General features: G+C 42.0%; 1 protein-coding gene across 7 annotated transcripts in view; it reads left to right on the forward strand.

Annotated features, from left to right (window-relative positions):
- Window positions 1-18,039, forward strand: part of SHQ1 (SHQ1, H/ACA ribonucleoprotein assembly factor) — a 90,285-nt gene that overhangs the window by 68,156 nt on the left and 4,090 nt on the right. For 5 of the 7 annotated variants that reach the window (XM_025197983.1, XM_025197985.1, XM_025197982.1 and 2 more), the window contains exon 12: window positions 12,968-14,169. In XM_025197983.1, coding sequence (XP_025053768.1) covers window positions 12,968-13,613 — 646 coding nt within the window. In that variant the 3' untranslated portion in view covers window positions 13,614-14,169. Of the gene's footprint in view, window positions 1-12,967; window positions 14,170-18,039 lie in introns of those variants that run through there. The other 2 variants (XM_025197986.1, XM_014517472.2) reach the window with 2 other exon arrangements.

Here is an 18,039-nt window from a genome sequence, read left to right on the forward strand (position 1 = left end):
AATTGAACCCCACATCTCTCAGTTCTCAGCAAAGTGCCCTAACCACCAGGCAATGGGTTTGGGCAGGGCCAAGAGCATCCTCTACCCTTCCTGTTGAAGCTGGGCCACTGGGCAACCAAGAGCAAGAGTCACGCGGCCAGCAGGTGAGTGAGTAAGAGGCAATGGGAGTCTGGCTGAGTAAGGAGAGAGCTGTGCTGGCAGGGAGGGAGTCCTGAGCTCTGGCCCCAATACTACTTATGCATTTTAACCAAAGACTGTTCAGTGCAGTAGACACAAACAGGATTTTCCTCCTCCTCACCATCACGTCAAACAGTCATTAGCCATGGATGGTCTTTGACTAGGGATTGGGGGACTTAGAACTGAGGTTCTTTTTAGCTAGGTTAAGAACTCGGTGTATCCTAAGCAGAGGTGGCCACTTCGGTGGAGCGCATCCGAGCGTGTTCAGAAGGCCAAAATGGACATGGGGAAGGAACTTAGATCTTTGTGGCTCTTGTGCAAGGTGAAATAGGATTACATTTCATGATTTAGAAGCCTAAAAGCTGCATAAATGCCTCAAGGATGGAATACCTTCTGGCCACCCGTGTTTTAGAGGATGTAAAGCATTCCCAACCCTCGCGTTTATTAAAAGGACCCGTGGTGTTCTTTTTTAGATTAGTAGTGCAAGTCTGCCTTTGCCACACCCCTGCTGAGTAAGCACATGCCATGTCCATAAAAGTTTCAACTCCGCTTTTAATATATATACTTACTCTGCTTACTAGATATTTGCCTCCAGCCCGGACTTTAATGGGCAGTATTACTATAGTTTTGCTAACACAGCCATTTTTCACTCAAGACGATGAATGCGCAGCGTTCAAAATGTGGTGGAGCTTAGGAGGACTGAGCACCCCCATAAGCGCCCTCATAAGAAATGAGTGTCCCCAGCCTGCCCCATGCCTTTCTAAGCAGCTTAGGTGGCAGCGGCAGGAGCAGCAGCAGTGGCTCTTTCCAGCTTCCACCGCTGCAGACCCCCCGCAAAGAGTCGGTGTAATTCAAACCCTGTGAACCCATACTCGGTGTTGGATAAAATGAAACCCGTGTATAATTTGTACAAGAATATCAGTTTGTTTTGGAACTAGAGTGAAGAAAATAAATGAAAATAAAGAGCATCATCATTATAACGATTACCATCAGGGATCCTGGTTTTCTTTGATAAAAAAAAATCCAAAATTCTCTGATTTAGAAAAACGCCCCCAAATCCACATTTTTCCATGATTAAAACAAAACACCACTGCATATTATTTGGATTGATATAGTGTTTTGTTTTAATCATGGAAAACTGTGTGTTTGGGTTTTGGGTTTTTTTTTTAAATAAAAAAATTTTGGATTTTTTTATTAGAGAAAACCAGGATCCCTGATATCATCATCATCACCACTATTGATAGAGTATATATATAGGCATGTCTGAGATTTTTTTGAAATACTGGGGAGAGGCCTGAGCTGTCTAATCTTAATGTTGGATTTCAGAGTAAAAATAGTATAAATTAGGTTCATTTTTAGGTATATATGTTACCTTGCTTAGGGCGTGAAGATATTCATAGGTCTTAATATGCATTATAAGGCCTGTTTGTTGGCTGACTACAGAGCTTACTTTTTAAAGCCATTTGATTAGAATTGCCAGTGGCTGAATATCTTATAAGTTGAAGCACTCATTAGAAATAACCTTGAAATTGTAATGAGTAGTATTGAAATACGGCATCTCATGTAAAACGCATATGCTAAAGGTGCAGTTGAGTCAGACTTTATCTTCAGGCACACTTTGAAGCTTATTTTATCTTTTGTAACCCATTGCTTTTTAAAGAGTAGTTTCAGCAAATGGATGGTATGTATAATTTGATGAGTTTCCTATTATTCTAGCTAAATGACCATTTGTCAGGATTATTTCTGAAAAGTGTCCTACACTAATCTTCATTGTTGGGTCATTTATGCTTTTGTGTGCATGTTGGCTACGTATTTCTAAGTTAATGAGATCCGATTTTGCATTCTACATCATCATTGTTAACACTGCTCTATTTTGTGTGATAGTGATGGATCAAGCCTGCTCCTACTGTCTCGCATATTTTATTGAAAGCTAATTGTCTTCCTCTTCTATAGAATAGTAGTTAAATCAATGTCACTTTTTTCTTTCTAGCTGTTTTGAACTATTTTTCAGATTTAGAGGAAACTTTCCCTTTTCAGTTTAACGTCTAAGGGCAGTATGTTGCCCTCAATCACAGCCATTAACTTTAAGTAATATTAGACTTTGTTTTCTCTGGATGTCAAAATATGCCAACCCCGTAATTTACAGTGTTACCCTCGGGCTTTTCATTACCAATGTCAAGAGATGTTCCCAGAAGAGCAGCAAAATCTAATCATGGTTTTGGCTGTTGAAACACCTGTCCAGGACCAGATGAAAACTCATTCTTTAAAACTAAATTTTAAAGAATAATTTATTTTCTCTGAAATACATAGAAAAAAAAGAAGGCTTTTGTTCTTTTTAACTCTTGGATCAACTTCCTTTCCTGTTTTCTATTTTCCCTTGATGATAGCACAGCCAACTAACTTAGTTGAGCCTTCTGCTTCAAAGGACCCCAAACATGAGGCCTACTGCCACCTGGGAATTAGTTTTTATCAAGATCATGGCAAAGTTCCTGTGGGAAGTTAATGTTGACATTATTGGCTTGAACTGTTGGGGATTACACTCAGCAGTGTCTCTTCCTTATACTCCCTAGGATATAAACTTAATATGCATTGGGCTGGAAGGCAGCGACAGCCCAGCAAGAGGGAGCCAACATGTGCATGGAAACAATAATGAGAAGGGGCTGAGCCTCTATGGATGCCCTGTGCTCTATTTAACTTTTGTTCAATATTGACCATTCCTTCAGAAATATAAATGGCCCTCCTGCTGCTTGTGTTGTACCTGTTAGGTAGATAAACAGACAACTTCCTTGGCTTTTATATTTTTGCCTAACATTTCAGTGGTTTATGCAGATGCTACGTTCATACCTTCGTCTGTACTCCAGTAATGTCCCACTGGCAGATGTGTCACTAAAAATGACTGGAACCACTCTGCTTTGGAATAGTGTTGATATAGAGCATGCAACGTGCTGCAGTGACAGTATTACTTCTTGAGTTGGTTTAAGACTTATGATAGATCTAGCTAAGGAATAAGTAGTTGTGGGCAGTTGCAGTCAGTGTTGCCAGGTAAGATTCTGAATCAGTCCCAGGTAGATGGCCTCTCCTGATGGACTGTACCACCCGTATGCTATTACTTTTTATATGATCTAACAAGTGCAGCATTTAATGGAGCTTCTTCTACATAGTATGTAAGTGTGACCTTGGCAGGCCCTTACTGAGAGCAGAAGTTTGACTTCGCCCCTTTTCTCGCTGAAACCGAGTAACTTCTCTTAAAACAAAAGTCCTGTACTTGGGTGATTATTACTAATGCCCTACTGTCCAGCATCCAGGAAGGCTTCAACTTGGTAAAGCTGCACCTTCCCTCAAAGGTGAATCCCATGTGTCCAGATCCCCTGTTGAGTAGAAATAAGTTAAAGAACTGCTTCTGTTAAATCAGTCATCTCTACTGGTTGGCTTAGGATGCTAAAGTTGTTTTGTATTTGAATGCATATCGAGGCATTGCGGCTTGCCAGGGGGGATAGATATTAGCAATGGCAAACCCCATTTTGGCAAGCGGTAGAGCCCAAGGAAACCATGGAGAGTGAGAGGAGTCTGCCCTGCATCAGTGAAGCTTGTCCTTTTTCTTTGACATTTAAAATCCTAGGTTTGCATCTAGGGCTTGTCTGTCCTACAAAAGAAAGTTAGGGAACTACTAGCGGGGCAGAAGGACCTGCCCTAGTTACAACACAGTTCACATCTATTTTGCAGATAGGCCTTAACCAGATCACAAAGGGCATGTGAGACTTAGCTGATGTGTTTTACTACCCACTTAGTTCCTGTCCAAACATCAGATTTTACATGCTGTGACCAGGACCAGAGACAACTTTGTTGCAACCAGATCCCTTGGCTGGATTCCTTTTGGCTGCTTCCTCCACTAAAGGCACAAGCAAATGCAGTCGGATTAATAATTATAGACCTTTCTTCGAGCACTGTGGAAAATGCATGTAATATCAGATTAGCTCCATTATACATGCACTCTGCCATGACAGCATCCACACAGCACCCAGCACTTCAAGGCAATATTGCAAATGTAGGCAGTAAGAATGCACCGTTGCTTTATACATGTATCGCGCCATCTCATGCTGTGCTATATCTAATTTACATTGTAAACTTCTCAGGGTAGCAAGCTGTCTTTATCTCTGCCAAATCTGTGATGCAGTAGAAACATTCCCCCTGTGGTTTTTAAAAAAATGAGGTAGAACTGGTATTTACAAAAAAGGGAAATGTTTTATTCTGTTCTATTTAGTAGCAAAATGTCACTGAGCTGTGCCTTTAAGGCCTGGCCTGTCACCCTGCCTGCTGTACTTACTTATAAGGGTGTACATATATGCTGCATGATATGAAGTTGTGTAATTTTTGTGGTGGTGATGGATGTGGCATGGTTAAATCCCATGCAAAATGTGGAACATCTATTGCTCACCGCGAGTTTAATCCATTCAGGTGTTTACTGCTTGGATGAAATCACTAACTCGAGTGTTGCAGTATCGGGCAGCCTACCTGAAGGATAGAAAGGCCTGACTCAGTAGCTTTCATGTCGTTTAGCGTTCCCGTGTCACATTATTTCTGGTTGACGGCTGCATTACTTGGGGGAGGAGAGCATACATATTACTCGTACTACAAATATTTGGTTAAAAAAACCCCCCAAAACTACAGAACATTGTAAAGCTGGATGAATGCCCCAAATTGTATATGTGTTCTGTGAATTCCACCCCCAGGTTTGCTTTGCTGTCCCACTACACACTTTATCTCATAGAGCTCTAGTTCTCTAGGTAGCTTCTCCAGAAGCACGTAAAAACAATTTACCTTCATCAAACATGGGCATGACACAGAGGACATCTACTCCCTGCGGGCACCAGGTCCCAAGGGAGACCTCGGGCTCCCTGTTAGCAGAGGCAGTGCAGAAAGCCAGCCCCCAGGAGCAGCAGCTCTGTTGAGACGGGACATTTTCAAACCTTATATGCAAATAATATCATCTGGTTGCATTTTAACTGATATTATATTAGATGGTTTTGTATTCTGATTGGTGTTTAGTTTCCAACTCCTTTCCCTCTCAGTTCTGTCTTCTTGCTTCTGGCTTTGCTCAGCCTGCCCTCCAGGCTCCTCTCCATCCTTCTACCTCTCCTCCTATTATGATTTTCTTTCCTCCTCCCCACTTTCCTTTGCTACCTTTTATACTACTTCCTTATTTATTAAATCCCTCCTGCCCTTCCTCTGGTTTTGACTTCTTAGGAAGCAGCATCTGAGGCCAGGAGCTGTGCCTTTACCTTTCACATTAGTCTAGATCAATGGTTTTCAAACTCCTTTTGACCACTTACCTCTTTACTTGCAAAATATTGCAGCTCATACTCCTTACACCTGACACACATCTGCATGTTCACTGATAACAATGCACAGCGATGCCATTACTCACTGCATGTTGCTCAAACAGAAGTTTCACTGCCAGTATTTATAATTTAGGTACATGCCCCTTGGCAAAGCACTGTGTACCCTTGGTGGGTATATCTGTACCTTCATTTGAAAATCAGTAGTCTAGATGATGAGGAGAAGGCAGCTGTCTTTGGGTGCAAGGACAAGATCTCAGGTGCCTCCATTGCTGTCTGTTCCTCAAAGCTTGTGCATTAAATAGAACATGCATCTGATCAATTTAACCTGCAATTAAACATTTTCCCTAAGCAATTGACATCTTGACAAGTAATAATTACCATGCGTAACACTCTTGAAACCTATTATGCATGTTTATGCGAGATCACTTGTTACCATAATAATAAGATATCATTACTACAAACGTGCCTGCTAAACGAGCACATCTTAAAATAATCATGCAATTTCATTAACCATTTTGAAGATTTTAAATATTTGTTACTTTTTAAGTACTTTTCAGGAGGTCTTGGAAGCAGCAGGTCCAGGCTCTCTACTACAACCCCCTTCTTTGTGGTCATTGGTTTATGATCTCTTCTGTCCCTTCTCTTTGATCTGTATCAGTGATCAGATCAGACCCGTGACCTCACTTGGGAAAATTTTCTGTGCTGTGATTCCTGTAGATTGCCTTCACTGAGAGAAACCTCTTTATAACTGGCATAGAAAGGACTCGTGCCAGCTGTATCTCCCCAGTAGTGGACTGTTTCCTTAACAAGAAGATAGCCTGGCAGTTTTTTGTAACAGGTGTTTGCCAACTGCAGTTTAGATTTGTTTACCTCCTAAATAGCAAACAGAAACTTTTTTTTCCCGGAGTGGCTGTTGCCAACGGCTCATCACATGTTTACTTGCCTTCGTTCCTCTGCAGCTCAAAATATGCATGTGCAGCCCATAGTTTGTTTCCTGAGGCCAAGTCTTCAAGTCCTGCCTACAAAACTCTGAGTGCTTCCTCGCTGAAGAGGCAGAAACACCCCTTTCTGCTGGCTCAGGTCTACCACCCTGTCACAGGGCGCAAGGTTTCTGCTAGCTGCCACAGTCAGTTCAGCAGCTGACGCTGTCCCAGGATGCACACCGCTGCCATAGAGGAACCATGCAGCTCTCCCAGAAATGTGTATATCCCCAGGGGTGGAAGCTGTCTGGCAGTGGCAGTGTAGACCAGGCCTGAGTCTTCAGCTATGCTCAGACATCAATATTCCAGGTCTGTAGGGTTTTTTTTTTTTTCTTTTCAAAGACCATCAAGAATAAGGGATGGACTTCTTGGAAAGGGAAGTACTCCATGTTATCAGGGTTCCTTTTCTTCCTCTTCCTTCTCTCCCAGAAGGCACCCTTTCTGTCACCCACCCAGAAGCCAACCAACCGGTTGTCAGCTGTACAAAAGTATACGTCCGGTCACCTTCTTCTTTATCTTCTCAGCCACAGAAATGGAGATTGCAGAATTGCTTTAGCAAAGGTTAATAAAAGCTGAAAATGGTTAGAAACGTGCACATACAAAGTCTTTCATGAGAAGTGCACATAGTTATGCTTTTGTTGAAATCAAACATTGACAGTCTACTTGAATGATATGTAAGAAAGTGTACTTGTTAAAAAAATTATGACGAATCTTTAAATGTGGAATAAGCAACAGCACCTCAGCAATTTTTTTACAATGATATATGCAATACATACGCAAGCAGCTCTCCAAGTTCATACTTACAGAATATGAACACTAGGGAATATCTTGTTTTACTAAAGCAGAAAGCCACATTTCTCAGGGTCACACTGTGGATGACTCCGCAGCTCTTGAAATCAGCCTGTTCTGGATTCAGATGCATCCAGGGGGTGGTTGTTTGTGGTTCTGCTTTAACCTCCCATAACTAAACCAAATGACCATGCACAGAATCAAGTTGTAGTAATGTTAACATTGCAGGGCAGTCAGTCACAAGGATGTATTCAGCAGAACTTGCCTGGGACAAGAAGATGCTGTACGCTTTTATGCTTCTGTAAGACCTGAAATGAAGACCTGAAAGTGGAGAGTAGTTTCTGCTTAATTTTGCCTTAGAAGGTTTGAACTTTGCATGCTTCAGTTTTCCTGGAAGAGACTGTAGAGAACTAGAGCATTTGTAACAGTAAAGTTTAACATATACCAAGAAATGGAAACCGGAATAACCGAAAGGAAGAAAGATTTTGTTCAGGCTGCTTAAAATCTTTTGAACTCAATTGCGTGCCACTGAAGAAAGATGAAAAATTTTGTAGTCCTTCAAATGATGAGGAAGCAAATGCCTGCTCTAGTTCTCTGGACTTTTGCTTCACCAAAGGTAATGGAGACCAGTCAAGCAGGGGAGAAACAGTTTTAGGTCTTCTTCATAAAGAAAGAAGGGCAAGGGACCCAAATCTATTTTCTTCCCTTTCCAGGCCACTCTACAGTAAAGCTGCCACCCTGCACTTGTCATCTAATTCGTGAGCTGCTGTGCTTGCACTGCAGAAAAGGACGAGGGTGACACGCTTAGCTTTGGATTTCCTCGGTTTTGAGTAGCAACACAAGCTGCAATGTAATGACTGTGCGGTTCTGAAATGAATGCAATCCAGGAGTGAAAGACTGGTTTGGAGCCGTTCCTCAAGTTTGTTAAGCCAAGCCTGCAAAGCTACCCACAAGCCAGCATTACGGGCTAATGCAAGATCCCCCTGTATATAGTAACACTGCACTGTCCCCTCATCCAGCTGGGCAGAAGATGTGGCTACAGTGCCCTGTACCTTTTTTTAATCTCCGCTTGGTCAAAAGAGCCTTCCTGGGTTGTCAGCATCTAAGGCAGGGGCGGGCAATTATTTCGGGCGGAGGGCCGCTTACTGAGTTTTGGCAAGCCATCGAGGGCCGCATGGCAGGCAGCCAGGAGCAGATACATATTAATTTTCTAAATTTTTTAGGGGCCCCGCGGGCCGGATAGAATGGCCTGGCGGGCCACATCTGGCCTGTGGGCCGCATTTTGCCCACCCCGATCTAAGGCAACTTAGAGCAGGCTTCCATGCTCTCCAGTATCAGTGGAACCAACAGAATTCCCCTGGCCTAAAACCTGCACCTCCAACCCCACAGCTTCTTCTGAGCTTGCCAAGAACTTGTACGACAGCTCAGGAGCTAGGCACCTATTTGTACTGTAGACAGTTGCGCAACTCCCCAGGTTCCTTGAACATGAACGAGTCCAGCAACTGCAGAGTTTAGGAGGACAGATGGAACGGTTGGCTCTAAGAGCCCTTGCTAATCCACTTAGAGCGCTCACAATTGCTTTATGCGTCTTGCTAGGAAGTAGCTAATTTTGTTTGTGACTTTTTTTCTATCTCCTTTCCTTGTTTAAGGTGAAGAATCTGTCCTTTCTCAGCAACTTTGGTGACTCTTCCAGCATAAAGAGAGAGATACAGATCTTTTGGCTGTGGTTTTATTATGAGATCAGTGAAGACCGTTATGTTCCAGTCTAATTAGATCAGCGCATAAGATTTAAACCAAGGCGTTTCGAGATTGAGGCTGCTCTGTAGTGCTGTCTCATACACTTCCAGTAGTACGAGCGTTTGTTAGCTCCCTTATGACCTGCTTCTCTCAGACATCTACTCATTCAGCCATTTCCTCTGGATTCCCTGTTTAATATGTTGTGTCAATACTGAAAGAACAAGGAGTTGCTTCTTCAGAGATTGCATCCCTTTCTTTATATTGCTAGTGTAGTAATATAGCCATACATACTACATTTTTGTTAAGTAGCAGAATATAGACGTGGAGGAGCCAAAAGAGTGTATTGCTGCATATTTTCTTCCTGAAGTCTGGACTATCGATACTCAAGGCCACAGATAATTGTATATTTTTAGTCAAAAATGATTTAATTCTGTAAATTTGCCTGGCACTTTACAGACATATTTCTATCTCATAAGTGCTACTAGTATACATGCCTTGAGAGAGGAGGAGAGACTATTTTGGAAGTTGCAGAAGAGGTGAGAAGACTAAATTTTTTGGAATAAGGTTTTTTTTAAGGGGCTATATTGGGGGAAGCACTTTCCAGCAAAGGGTTATGAATGAAAAAAGAGAGAAGAAGGAAGGGAGAAGGGGAGCAAACCTGTGTAGGGGGAGGTGTTATAATAGAGCCTTTTAGCTGAGAAGAAAAGGGTCTGGAGTGAAAGAGGAAGGGAGCGGCTTCTGGCTGGAGCTGAAGGTGAGAGGAGAACACTTCTCCTACGGGCAGTCTCAGTGTTCAGTAAAAACCAAAAGATGGCAATTTGTTAAATGATAAAGGAACACTACACAGCATGCGTTTTGCCAAGGGAACTCATTGCCACAAAATATGACTGAGCTCAGGATTTTTAAAAAGGTCTGCACTGTTAACAAAAGCAGTGGAATTAAAAAGTAAAGATTAAAAAATGAACAGCGGAAATTATATAAACCCATGTGGCCCGAGGCATAAGCCAAACGCTCATTAGTGGAGTTAGGAAACATTTTCCTTTAGGGCACGTACCTCTACTCCAACCTTCCACTTTCTTTTGAAGCAATTAGCCGTTATCGCTGGCAGAGACAGGGCAGGCGACCCCCAAAGCTGATCCTGGCTGGCAATCCCTAAGTACCCCTGCAACTTCTTGTTTTTGAGGAAAATCCAGATGAAGATGATTGGGTGGGAAGTCTTATGAATAAACCGCTCTGGGATTACTTAGTGAAGTAAAGTTAGCTTACTGAATAATTTAAACAGAGTGGCATTGTGTATTTGCATCAGGGGCTCACAGATAAGTCTGGTTCAATACTTATGCTCAGGGTTTTGGGGTTTTTTTAAAAACTTTTATAGATCTTCCACTATTCTTTATAAACACCGTTATTTCAGTTTTCTTCTCTTTCAGTTGAACTGAGGAAGTTAACCAACAAGCCCTGTTCGGTTCAAGCTTTGCGTTTAAGTGCTGCACTTTCTCTGTAAAAATGCGTAAGAAACTGCATTAAGTTCCCCTTCCCCCACCTTTTAAATACAATTCCTTTAGGAGAAGAAAAAAATTGCACAGTCTGTGTTATACTGAGTAATTATCCCCCCTGGGAAGTAGAATATAAAGATCTTTAAAATCATTCAGCTGAGAGAACAAGCACTTTAACTTTTGCCTCGCAGGAGTCATGTATTACATTATCAGCTGCTTGCTCCAGTGTCAGTGTGTCATGCCTTGCAGGTTAGCAGGTTTTGGCAGAGGAAATGAAACCCAGTCAGTTACTGCAGGATTTATAGTAGACCTGCTGTTGCAGGAAGTGGTGAAAAGTTGATTGATAGTCTGAGGCAAAACTCTACAGCAAGAAACAGGATGTATGTTTGCTATTTATACCTGTTTTTCTTTTTTCCCCACATTTTCAAGGCACTCGTGCTTTTTTGTTCTCTGCCTTTATAAATGTGGCACAATTGTCTGGGAAAGCATGTATTTTTATGGCTGTGGCTGCACTCAAGGAGGTTGCTAAACTTAGAAGTTGACCTCCCGTATCTGTTGTCTTCCATAGTTGCCCTTAGCTAAAGAGTCCAGACATTTGTTTCTTAGCTACAGTACTAAATACTTGCATACAGAATCCACCACTGATTTATTCTGCAGCTCATTGTACAGCAGGTGCAGCAGTCCTGTTATGAGCGGGGAAGGAGTGTGCCTATGAAATAGAGCCATAATAAGTTGCCTGGTTTCAGCTTATTTTCTTTGAACTTTGTGTTTCAGGAGAGATCAGCTTTGGAGACTCGTTGGTGTGAGTCAGTGAATTGCCTTTTAAATCTACCCCTTTTCCAGTGCTGTCTTTTTAACAAGTATAATGAACTATTTTGTATCTAAAAGAATTGTTTAATTTAAACGTGTCATTCAGAACAAGACTTGAATAGACAAGTATTTTTTCCTGAAGAATACATTTTTAACATATAGTAATAAAAATATAAATTAACCTTATTATTGCAGCAGGATTTTTTAAATTCTTGGCATGAATCAGAATTTCAGCAAAAGGAGGGTATTAGGATCATTAAGGATGGAAAAAAGGGGTATCCAGTTTTTAAAAGTATGCCTTAAAGAAGCGTTTAAAATCAGGGGAAGGAGCAGAGTGGTTTGGAGGGTGGTTGTAGATGACAGTGGTCATTTAGGGGTATAGAGGTTGGAAAGGGATGAGGGAAGTGGATTTGGAATGGGTGCATCTACATGTACATTAATGTGCCATAATTAGGATACATTAAGATTAGGACCTGTAATAACAGGTACTCATTTCAATGTGCTGTAATCGGTGCTACTGCACGTTAGCCCAGATAAACACTTTTTACATGATGTTAATGCACATTAGACTGTCTACTGCACGTTAGTGTGGTTTTTGCTAGCTGAGCTAATGCGCGGTAGAATTTGTCTTCTGCTCCTTAAGCGTCTTGTGTAGATGAGCGCACTGGGGAAGAGCCTCATATGGAAGAGTTACTCATTATAGAAATCTGGTAGCTTTCTGATAAGCATGAAAATTGTGTCCTGAATTCATTTTGATTTTGGTCTGTTGTGTGTTCATTTTGAAAATTTCCAGTTCTCTAAGCATCTTTCTTTTGTTGTCAATTGAATACATTTATTGTCTAAAGAACATACCTCATGTAACTGAATAAAAACAAACTCAGAACTGGGTTTCCTAAGTTTGGTAATGTTTGTATCACAGAGGTGCTTGCTTACTTAGGAGGTACGTTGATGTACCATCATTTGCGTCTATTAAAATAAGAATGTAGTAGGAGACGGCGGGGGTTGGTCAAAATGTAACCAATACAGATTGTTAAAATAATTTGGAAACTGTCTGGTAACAAAGGAGAATTAATTGGACGGAGGGAAATAAAAGCTTAGAATAGTAAATAGTACCCCAGTCAAAAAAGCTGATCAGCTGTATTGCAAATGTATTGAATTTAGATAACACCTTGAAAAGATTTTCTGTGTCTAAGGAGCTACGTTGGAGCATGGCAAACCAGAGTGCCTTTGCTCTTCCTGGATTCATGCCTAACCAAGCTGCCCTTTGGTTCAGCCGGTGCTGCTGTAATTCAACACTGAAGAGAGATGTCTCTCCTAGGAACTAGGTGGTTTCATCATTTTAAGCACAGTTGATTCCCATTTCAGTGCCTTGCCAAAACTTTTAGGGAATAAAGTACCTTCTTCTGGAAGAAAGCCACTAAGTTTGCTGAGGTAAACTGATATAATTAGCTGCTTGTATAAACCTTTGTGGCAGTGAGCCAGCCTAAAATACAAGGGATGTGCTTTTTCCATAGCAACCTGAAAAAGAAAATTGTTTACAAACCAAATAAATAGTGCGCATGGTTAACTCCATGGCAGTTGTTAGCAAATAACAGATATTTTGTTTCTATATTTTAACAGTACATTTTGTCCTTTCTTTAAGGTCCAAAAAGTTGGCAGCACTTGGTGAATCTTTGCAGCAAGCCAAAATTACTAAAGCTCACCTAGGATTTGAGCTAGAAGAGCTGGAAACAGCAGCAGTTCTAGTACAGGAGGAAGAAAGTGAGTTAAAAGCTGCCGGTGCAGTTTCCAAGCAACAGCTGCCTTCCTCTGAGTTAGAGACAAGTGACTCTGAAGAATCAAGCAGCACTTCATCATCTGAGACAGAAGGCTCTGATTCAGATGAACAAGAGTCCTCAACCAGTGAAGATGGGAAAATAAATTCTTTACAAGGCACACTCCAAGAGAAGAGGACAGCCCCACTTATTGACTGTAATGGATTAAGGCGAGAGACAAACACTTTGACGCTAGATCTTAGTAATGAAAAATCAAAGGCTCCTTTACAATCTACATCTGTTCCTGGAAAACTAATAGAGGAATTAGGAAAGCAAATGCAGACTGCAATTAAGCTTTCAGAACAGCCTGAAGGATTGGCTGCTACAAGCTACCCTGCTTTGCAGGAGAAAGGAGCAAATTGTGCAGCTGAACCCAAGATACTATCACAAGATCCTGCTGGAAAGGTAAATACATTGGATGTTTCTTCATGTAGAAACCCACTTCTTTTTCTAGACTGCACAAATGAAGATTAAGACTAAATAAATCTTGACCCTTTGGATAACTCAACTCAGTGCTATAATGAGATGCTCTTCCAGCTAACGTGGGGTACAAGGAGCTGATGTTTTTTCTTTCTTATTTCTGTTGACTGATTTTAAACACAAGGATGCTTTGCAGGAAATCAACAAGGCTGTTATAAAAACCATCATCATTAGATTTATTTTTACGTCAGGGATTCATCAGAAAGTAAAACGTTGATCTGTGAATGTGAGAACCATAACTTCAGTAAATACTTTTAGGAGCAGTTTTGAGAGAGGTTAGTACTGGAATGAAGGCATAGTCAAATATAACCGAGTACAGTTACCGCTTCTTTAGGTGGGTGATATCTGTTTAGTAAATAACCCGCTACATGTATATGCATTTTTAATGATATTTTACAGCACTCTGATTTAAAGTATTTTATGGCTAATTTCCCCACTTAAGAGTTTAATAAATCTAAATAATGCTGTCAGGTTTTATTTTTAAATCTAAATAATGTTCATGAAGTTTAACAAATAAATGATGTTTTTGTATGTTCCAGTGTTATCTATTGGACTTATATTTCTACAGTGCTTGTGTAAATAACACGCTTCAGCACTTTCAGCAGTTAGGTTTATTCTTCTGAGCCATTTGTATTTTGTAAATGTGTTTCCATGCATGTATGTTATCAACAGCTGCTGTCACTTTAGAAATGAAAGGGTGAATCATTTTCTAGAAGTATTTCAGCTATGCTGTTAGCAACACTAACAGGCGAAACAGTATGATGTAGTGATCTGAGCACAGGACTGGGAGCCAGGATTTCATGATGGTTGTTAGCTTGAGCTCTGCTACTGATTTGCTTTGCATCTATGGGCAAGGGACATAGAGCATCTCAGTACCCTCCAATTCATGCCTAGAAATGCCACCGTGAAGCACTCACCATTCACTTGCTCCAGCTCTGCACGTGCCAGATTCCAGACGTGAGGCAATATAACTGCTGGAGAGTGACCCTGCCGCTGTGCCAGCAAACACTGCTGGGACCAGAACCCAGGAGCGGTATTGGGGTACTTACAGGGCTGCCCTCAGGTGGCTGTAGTGCTTCGTTTGTGGGCAGGGCATGTTTCATAGTAGGACTGTGGGTACAGCATGGTGTGGACATAACCTTAATGCCCCTCTACTTTCTCTTCTATGCCAGTAAAGTCTGAATGATGCTTCCTATCACTCAAAAATGTGTGAGAACTACAGGTTTCCCTCGCCAACCACTGGGCTTAGGTTCCTGAAATTTCCTGTGGTTGGCAAAACCATGGCTGGCAAGAAAAAAAAAGCTTATGGGAAAAATGACAGGTGGCGGGCTGATGCGCAGCGCTGGAAAACCATTGTTAGTCAAAACTGCATACTGTAGTCACCAAAATGGTATCTAGAATATTAAGCGTGGATACCGAAAACTGTGGTTGGCGAGTGAAACCTGTAATTGCATTTGAACAAGCAGTAATGGTAATAGCAGTCTCACATTGTACAAATGAAATGTTGTATTTTAAGACCTGTATAACTTACCCATAAAAGACTGCTGGAGGATAGGAGGTGGCAAGAATGGCCCCTCCCTTCTTTTAGCATAACTAACATCTAAATGATCCCATTAGCCAGTGTTTGGGTAGTTTTTGTCAATGGCAGTTTTCAGCTCTTGAAACAGGCTGGTCTGCTGCTACTCCGTCCCTGGAAAAAGGTAACTAATTGGCAGTGCAGGATTTACACGGTCCCATAGGAACTGGGCTACTCCAGCCTCAGCTCAAATTTGTTCTTCCTAAGAAGTGCCTGCTGTTGCTCCTCGCCCTTTATTTATTGTTCCCAAAGCACGTAGAAAGTTGCAATCTTAAAATCTTCATTTCTTCTGCAATAATCTCAGTGTGCCTGACATCTGGAGACTTTTTCTGCTCCAGCACCAACCCCCTTTTCCCTTTCTTGGTTGGAACAGCAGCCTGCAGTTGTTTCGACGATCGTAGGTATCCGTGAGTCACTTAACCACCACTTGGTTTCTTCTCTTCCTGCAAGGGTGGAGCCTTTCTCATCTTGCACGTCAGTGAGCTGTTGTTTCCCTCAGTACCAACAATCGAATCGAAATTGTAAGTGCGCTTATGCAGCATACATTCAAGAAGGAATGAGTTGTGTGTATGTGAGGGAGAGAAAGAGGGAGAGAGAGAAAGTAAAAATAAAGGTGAACAGTGAAACTTCCCTTAGCTAGAAATGATGTGCAGAGTGCTGGGCTAATGCAATTTAGAGAAGGCAAGTTGCAGAAGTTAAAGGGGGCATATCTAAGGCCATGCCTTCCATGCTTTCATTTTTTCTGCCACATCTTATGGCCAGCTGCCAAGGAGAACTGTTTTTCTCTGTTTTCCCAACAGGTCAGGTGCCCTTCAGGGCCTAGCTACCTCTTTTTTTATAGTGAAAGTAATCTGTCTGGAAAGTACAGAAGTGGACACTGGCTCCGGTCAGTCAGGCACTTGATCTTCCCAAGCATGTCTACGGGAATCTTTTTGGGCTGAAATACTTGCAGTATCTCCTAGAAGGGACATTGTAGCAAATCCCATGTGGGAGGAATATACAAAAAATGGTACCGCGTACATGTAAATGTTGAGGACCTGCATTGTATGTTCCTTCTACCTCTCATAAGACACAGTCCCCTCCAGTCATGAGTCATGGCTGTTCTGCCAACTTATTGGGCTTCCTTACTTCTCAGTCCCCTGCCAGCTTCATGCATTCATCCCTGTATTGGCCCCTATGCCTGGAATAGTTTTCTTGGTCAAGCTGCCCTTCAAGAGTCTCCCATTTCAGTTTACAGCTGATCTCCGCTCCTGCCATCTTGCCAAGCTTGCTGTGACAGACATGCAGCTAATCATCAATGCTAATATTATGAGTACTGAAATGTAACAATTTTATGAACAGTCTGGGTGACTGATGAGAAGTTGTTGCATGTTGGGCAATTGGAATTTCCTCTAACTGTATTAATCTAACTTGCAAAGGAAGAAATAGAAGGTTTGTGACACATCTGTAATGCTCAAAATCAATGGGGTCTGGGCATGAAGGAGAAGCAAAAGCTTCTCAGCGTGAACAAAGACACACACACTTGAAAGACATTGAAAATGATCCCAGCTGTTAACTTCAAGGATCCTGGCCTCATTCAGTTTCAAACCTTGGGGTATTTTTGGCCAGTTAACAGATCAATGGGCTATAAACAGTTAAATAGTGACCTGATTCCTGTGGAGGTGGGTGAGTAACCAAGGACCTTCCTGGGAATTGTTGACGGAGAGAAGCTGACTTGGAAAGGTGTAGCAGGAGAATCTAAAGGAAGCTAATTCTGCCACGGTCTCCATGTAGAAGGTGATTAAAGACATGATAAACTAGACATGCATATGTCCTTTATTGTTCGTAAAATATTTTTTCTCTGTAATGTTTGAGAAGTCATATTTTTCTTTAAAGGATGTGGTTTCCTTGCTGATTACCACTATCATTGCTCCAGAGGTAACAGAATTGGAGACTCGGGGCATAAGTTAGACCTGCTGATGTAGATCACGTATGATACACAGGAGATTGCAGGTCTGGCCAAGAGAGTGGGAGAATCATATGACTTCCCCCACCCGAGAGTCTCATGGTGGCTGGAGACTCAATATCTCTGGGCTCATGCTTGGAGAGACCAGGAGAGGACAGAGGTACAATAAACTGACAGTGTCCTCAGACTGTTCTGGTCACTTCACATTTAAGATCTAAAGCACGTCTAAACAGGAACAGGCAATGGCACGGGCAGAGGGGCCAGGCACCCACCACTGAGCATGAGACTCCTGAAATGGAAGCAGGTCCTGGCTAATTAAGCTGCCTGCAATGCTACAGAACTATTGCCACAAAAACACTGCAGTCTCACATTGTACAATGAAAGGCTGTATTTTAAGACCTGTAACATTGCTGTGCAGCTTCTGATACAGGAGGTAGTGCATGGAGGGCAGCAGGTCTCTGAGAAGGTTGCTGCCTGGCACAGTACATTTGCAGCGTAGATGTGCCCTCTAGGTTTCTAAAAAAGGTTTCAGGCTCATGTTTTGCTAGTACAAATTTACCTAGAGCTAGGGTGGCCAACTGTGGGCAGATTCTGCCAGTGTCTACACCAGGAGGTGCAGAGCCAGCGTAGTGACTTCTATGCTGTGTCTTGCTCCCAGCTGCTCTTGAAAGGTGGGACCAAAGCTTCCCTGGGATTTCCCAAGCCTCAGCTGCCAGAATAATCAATTGGAGTTAGTAGTAGCCATCATAATTCAGAGCAGTGGAGGAGACAGAGTTACTTGAGCCTTCCTGCATCGACAGGGAAACCTCTGTTCTTCTCAGAGGGAACCCCACGTCACTTAGGGCCAGGCTCTGTGGTCCACTGGAAACCTGTTTTGCAGTGTGCAAAAGACACTTTCC

The sequence above is a fragment of the Alligator sinensis genome, unplaced genomic scaffold (assembly GCF_000455745.1).
Source record: "Alligator sinensis unplaced genomic scaffold, ASM45574v1 scaffold121_1, whole genome shotgun sequence".
Taxonomy (NCBI): domain Eukaryota; kingdom Metazoa; phylum Chordata; order Crocodylia; family Alligatoridae; genus Alligator; species Alligator sinensis.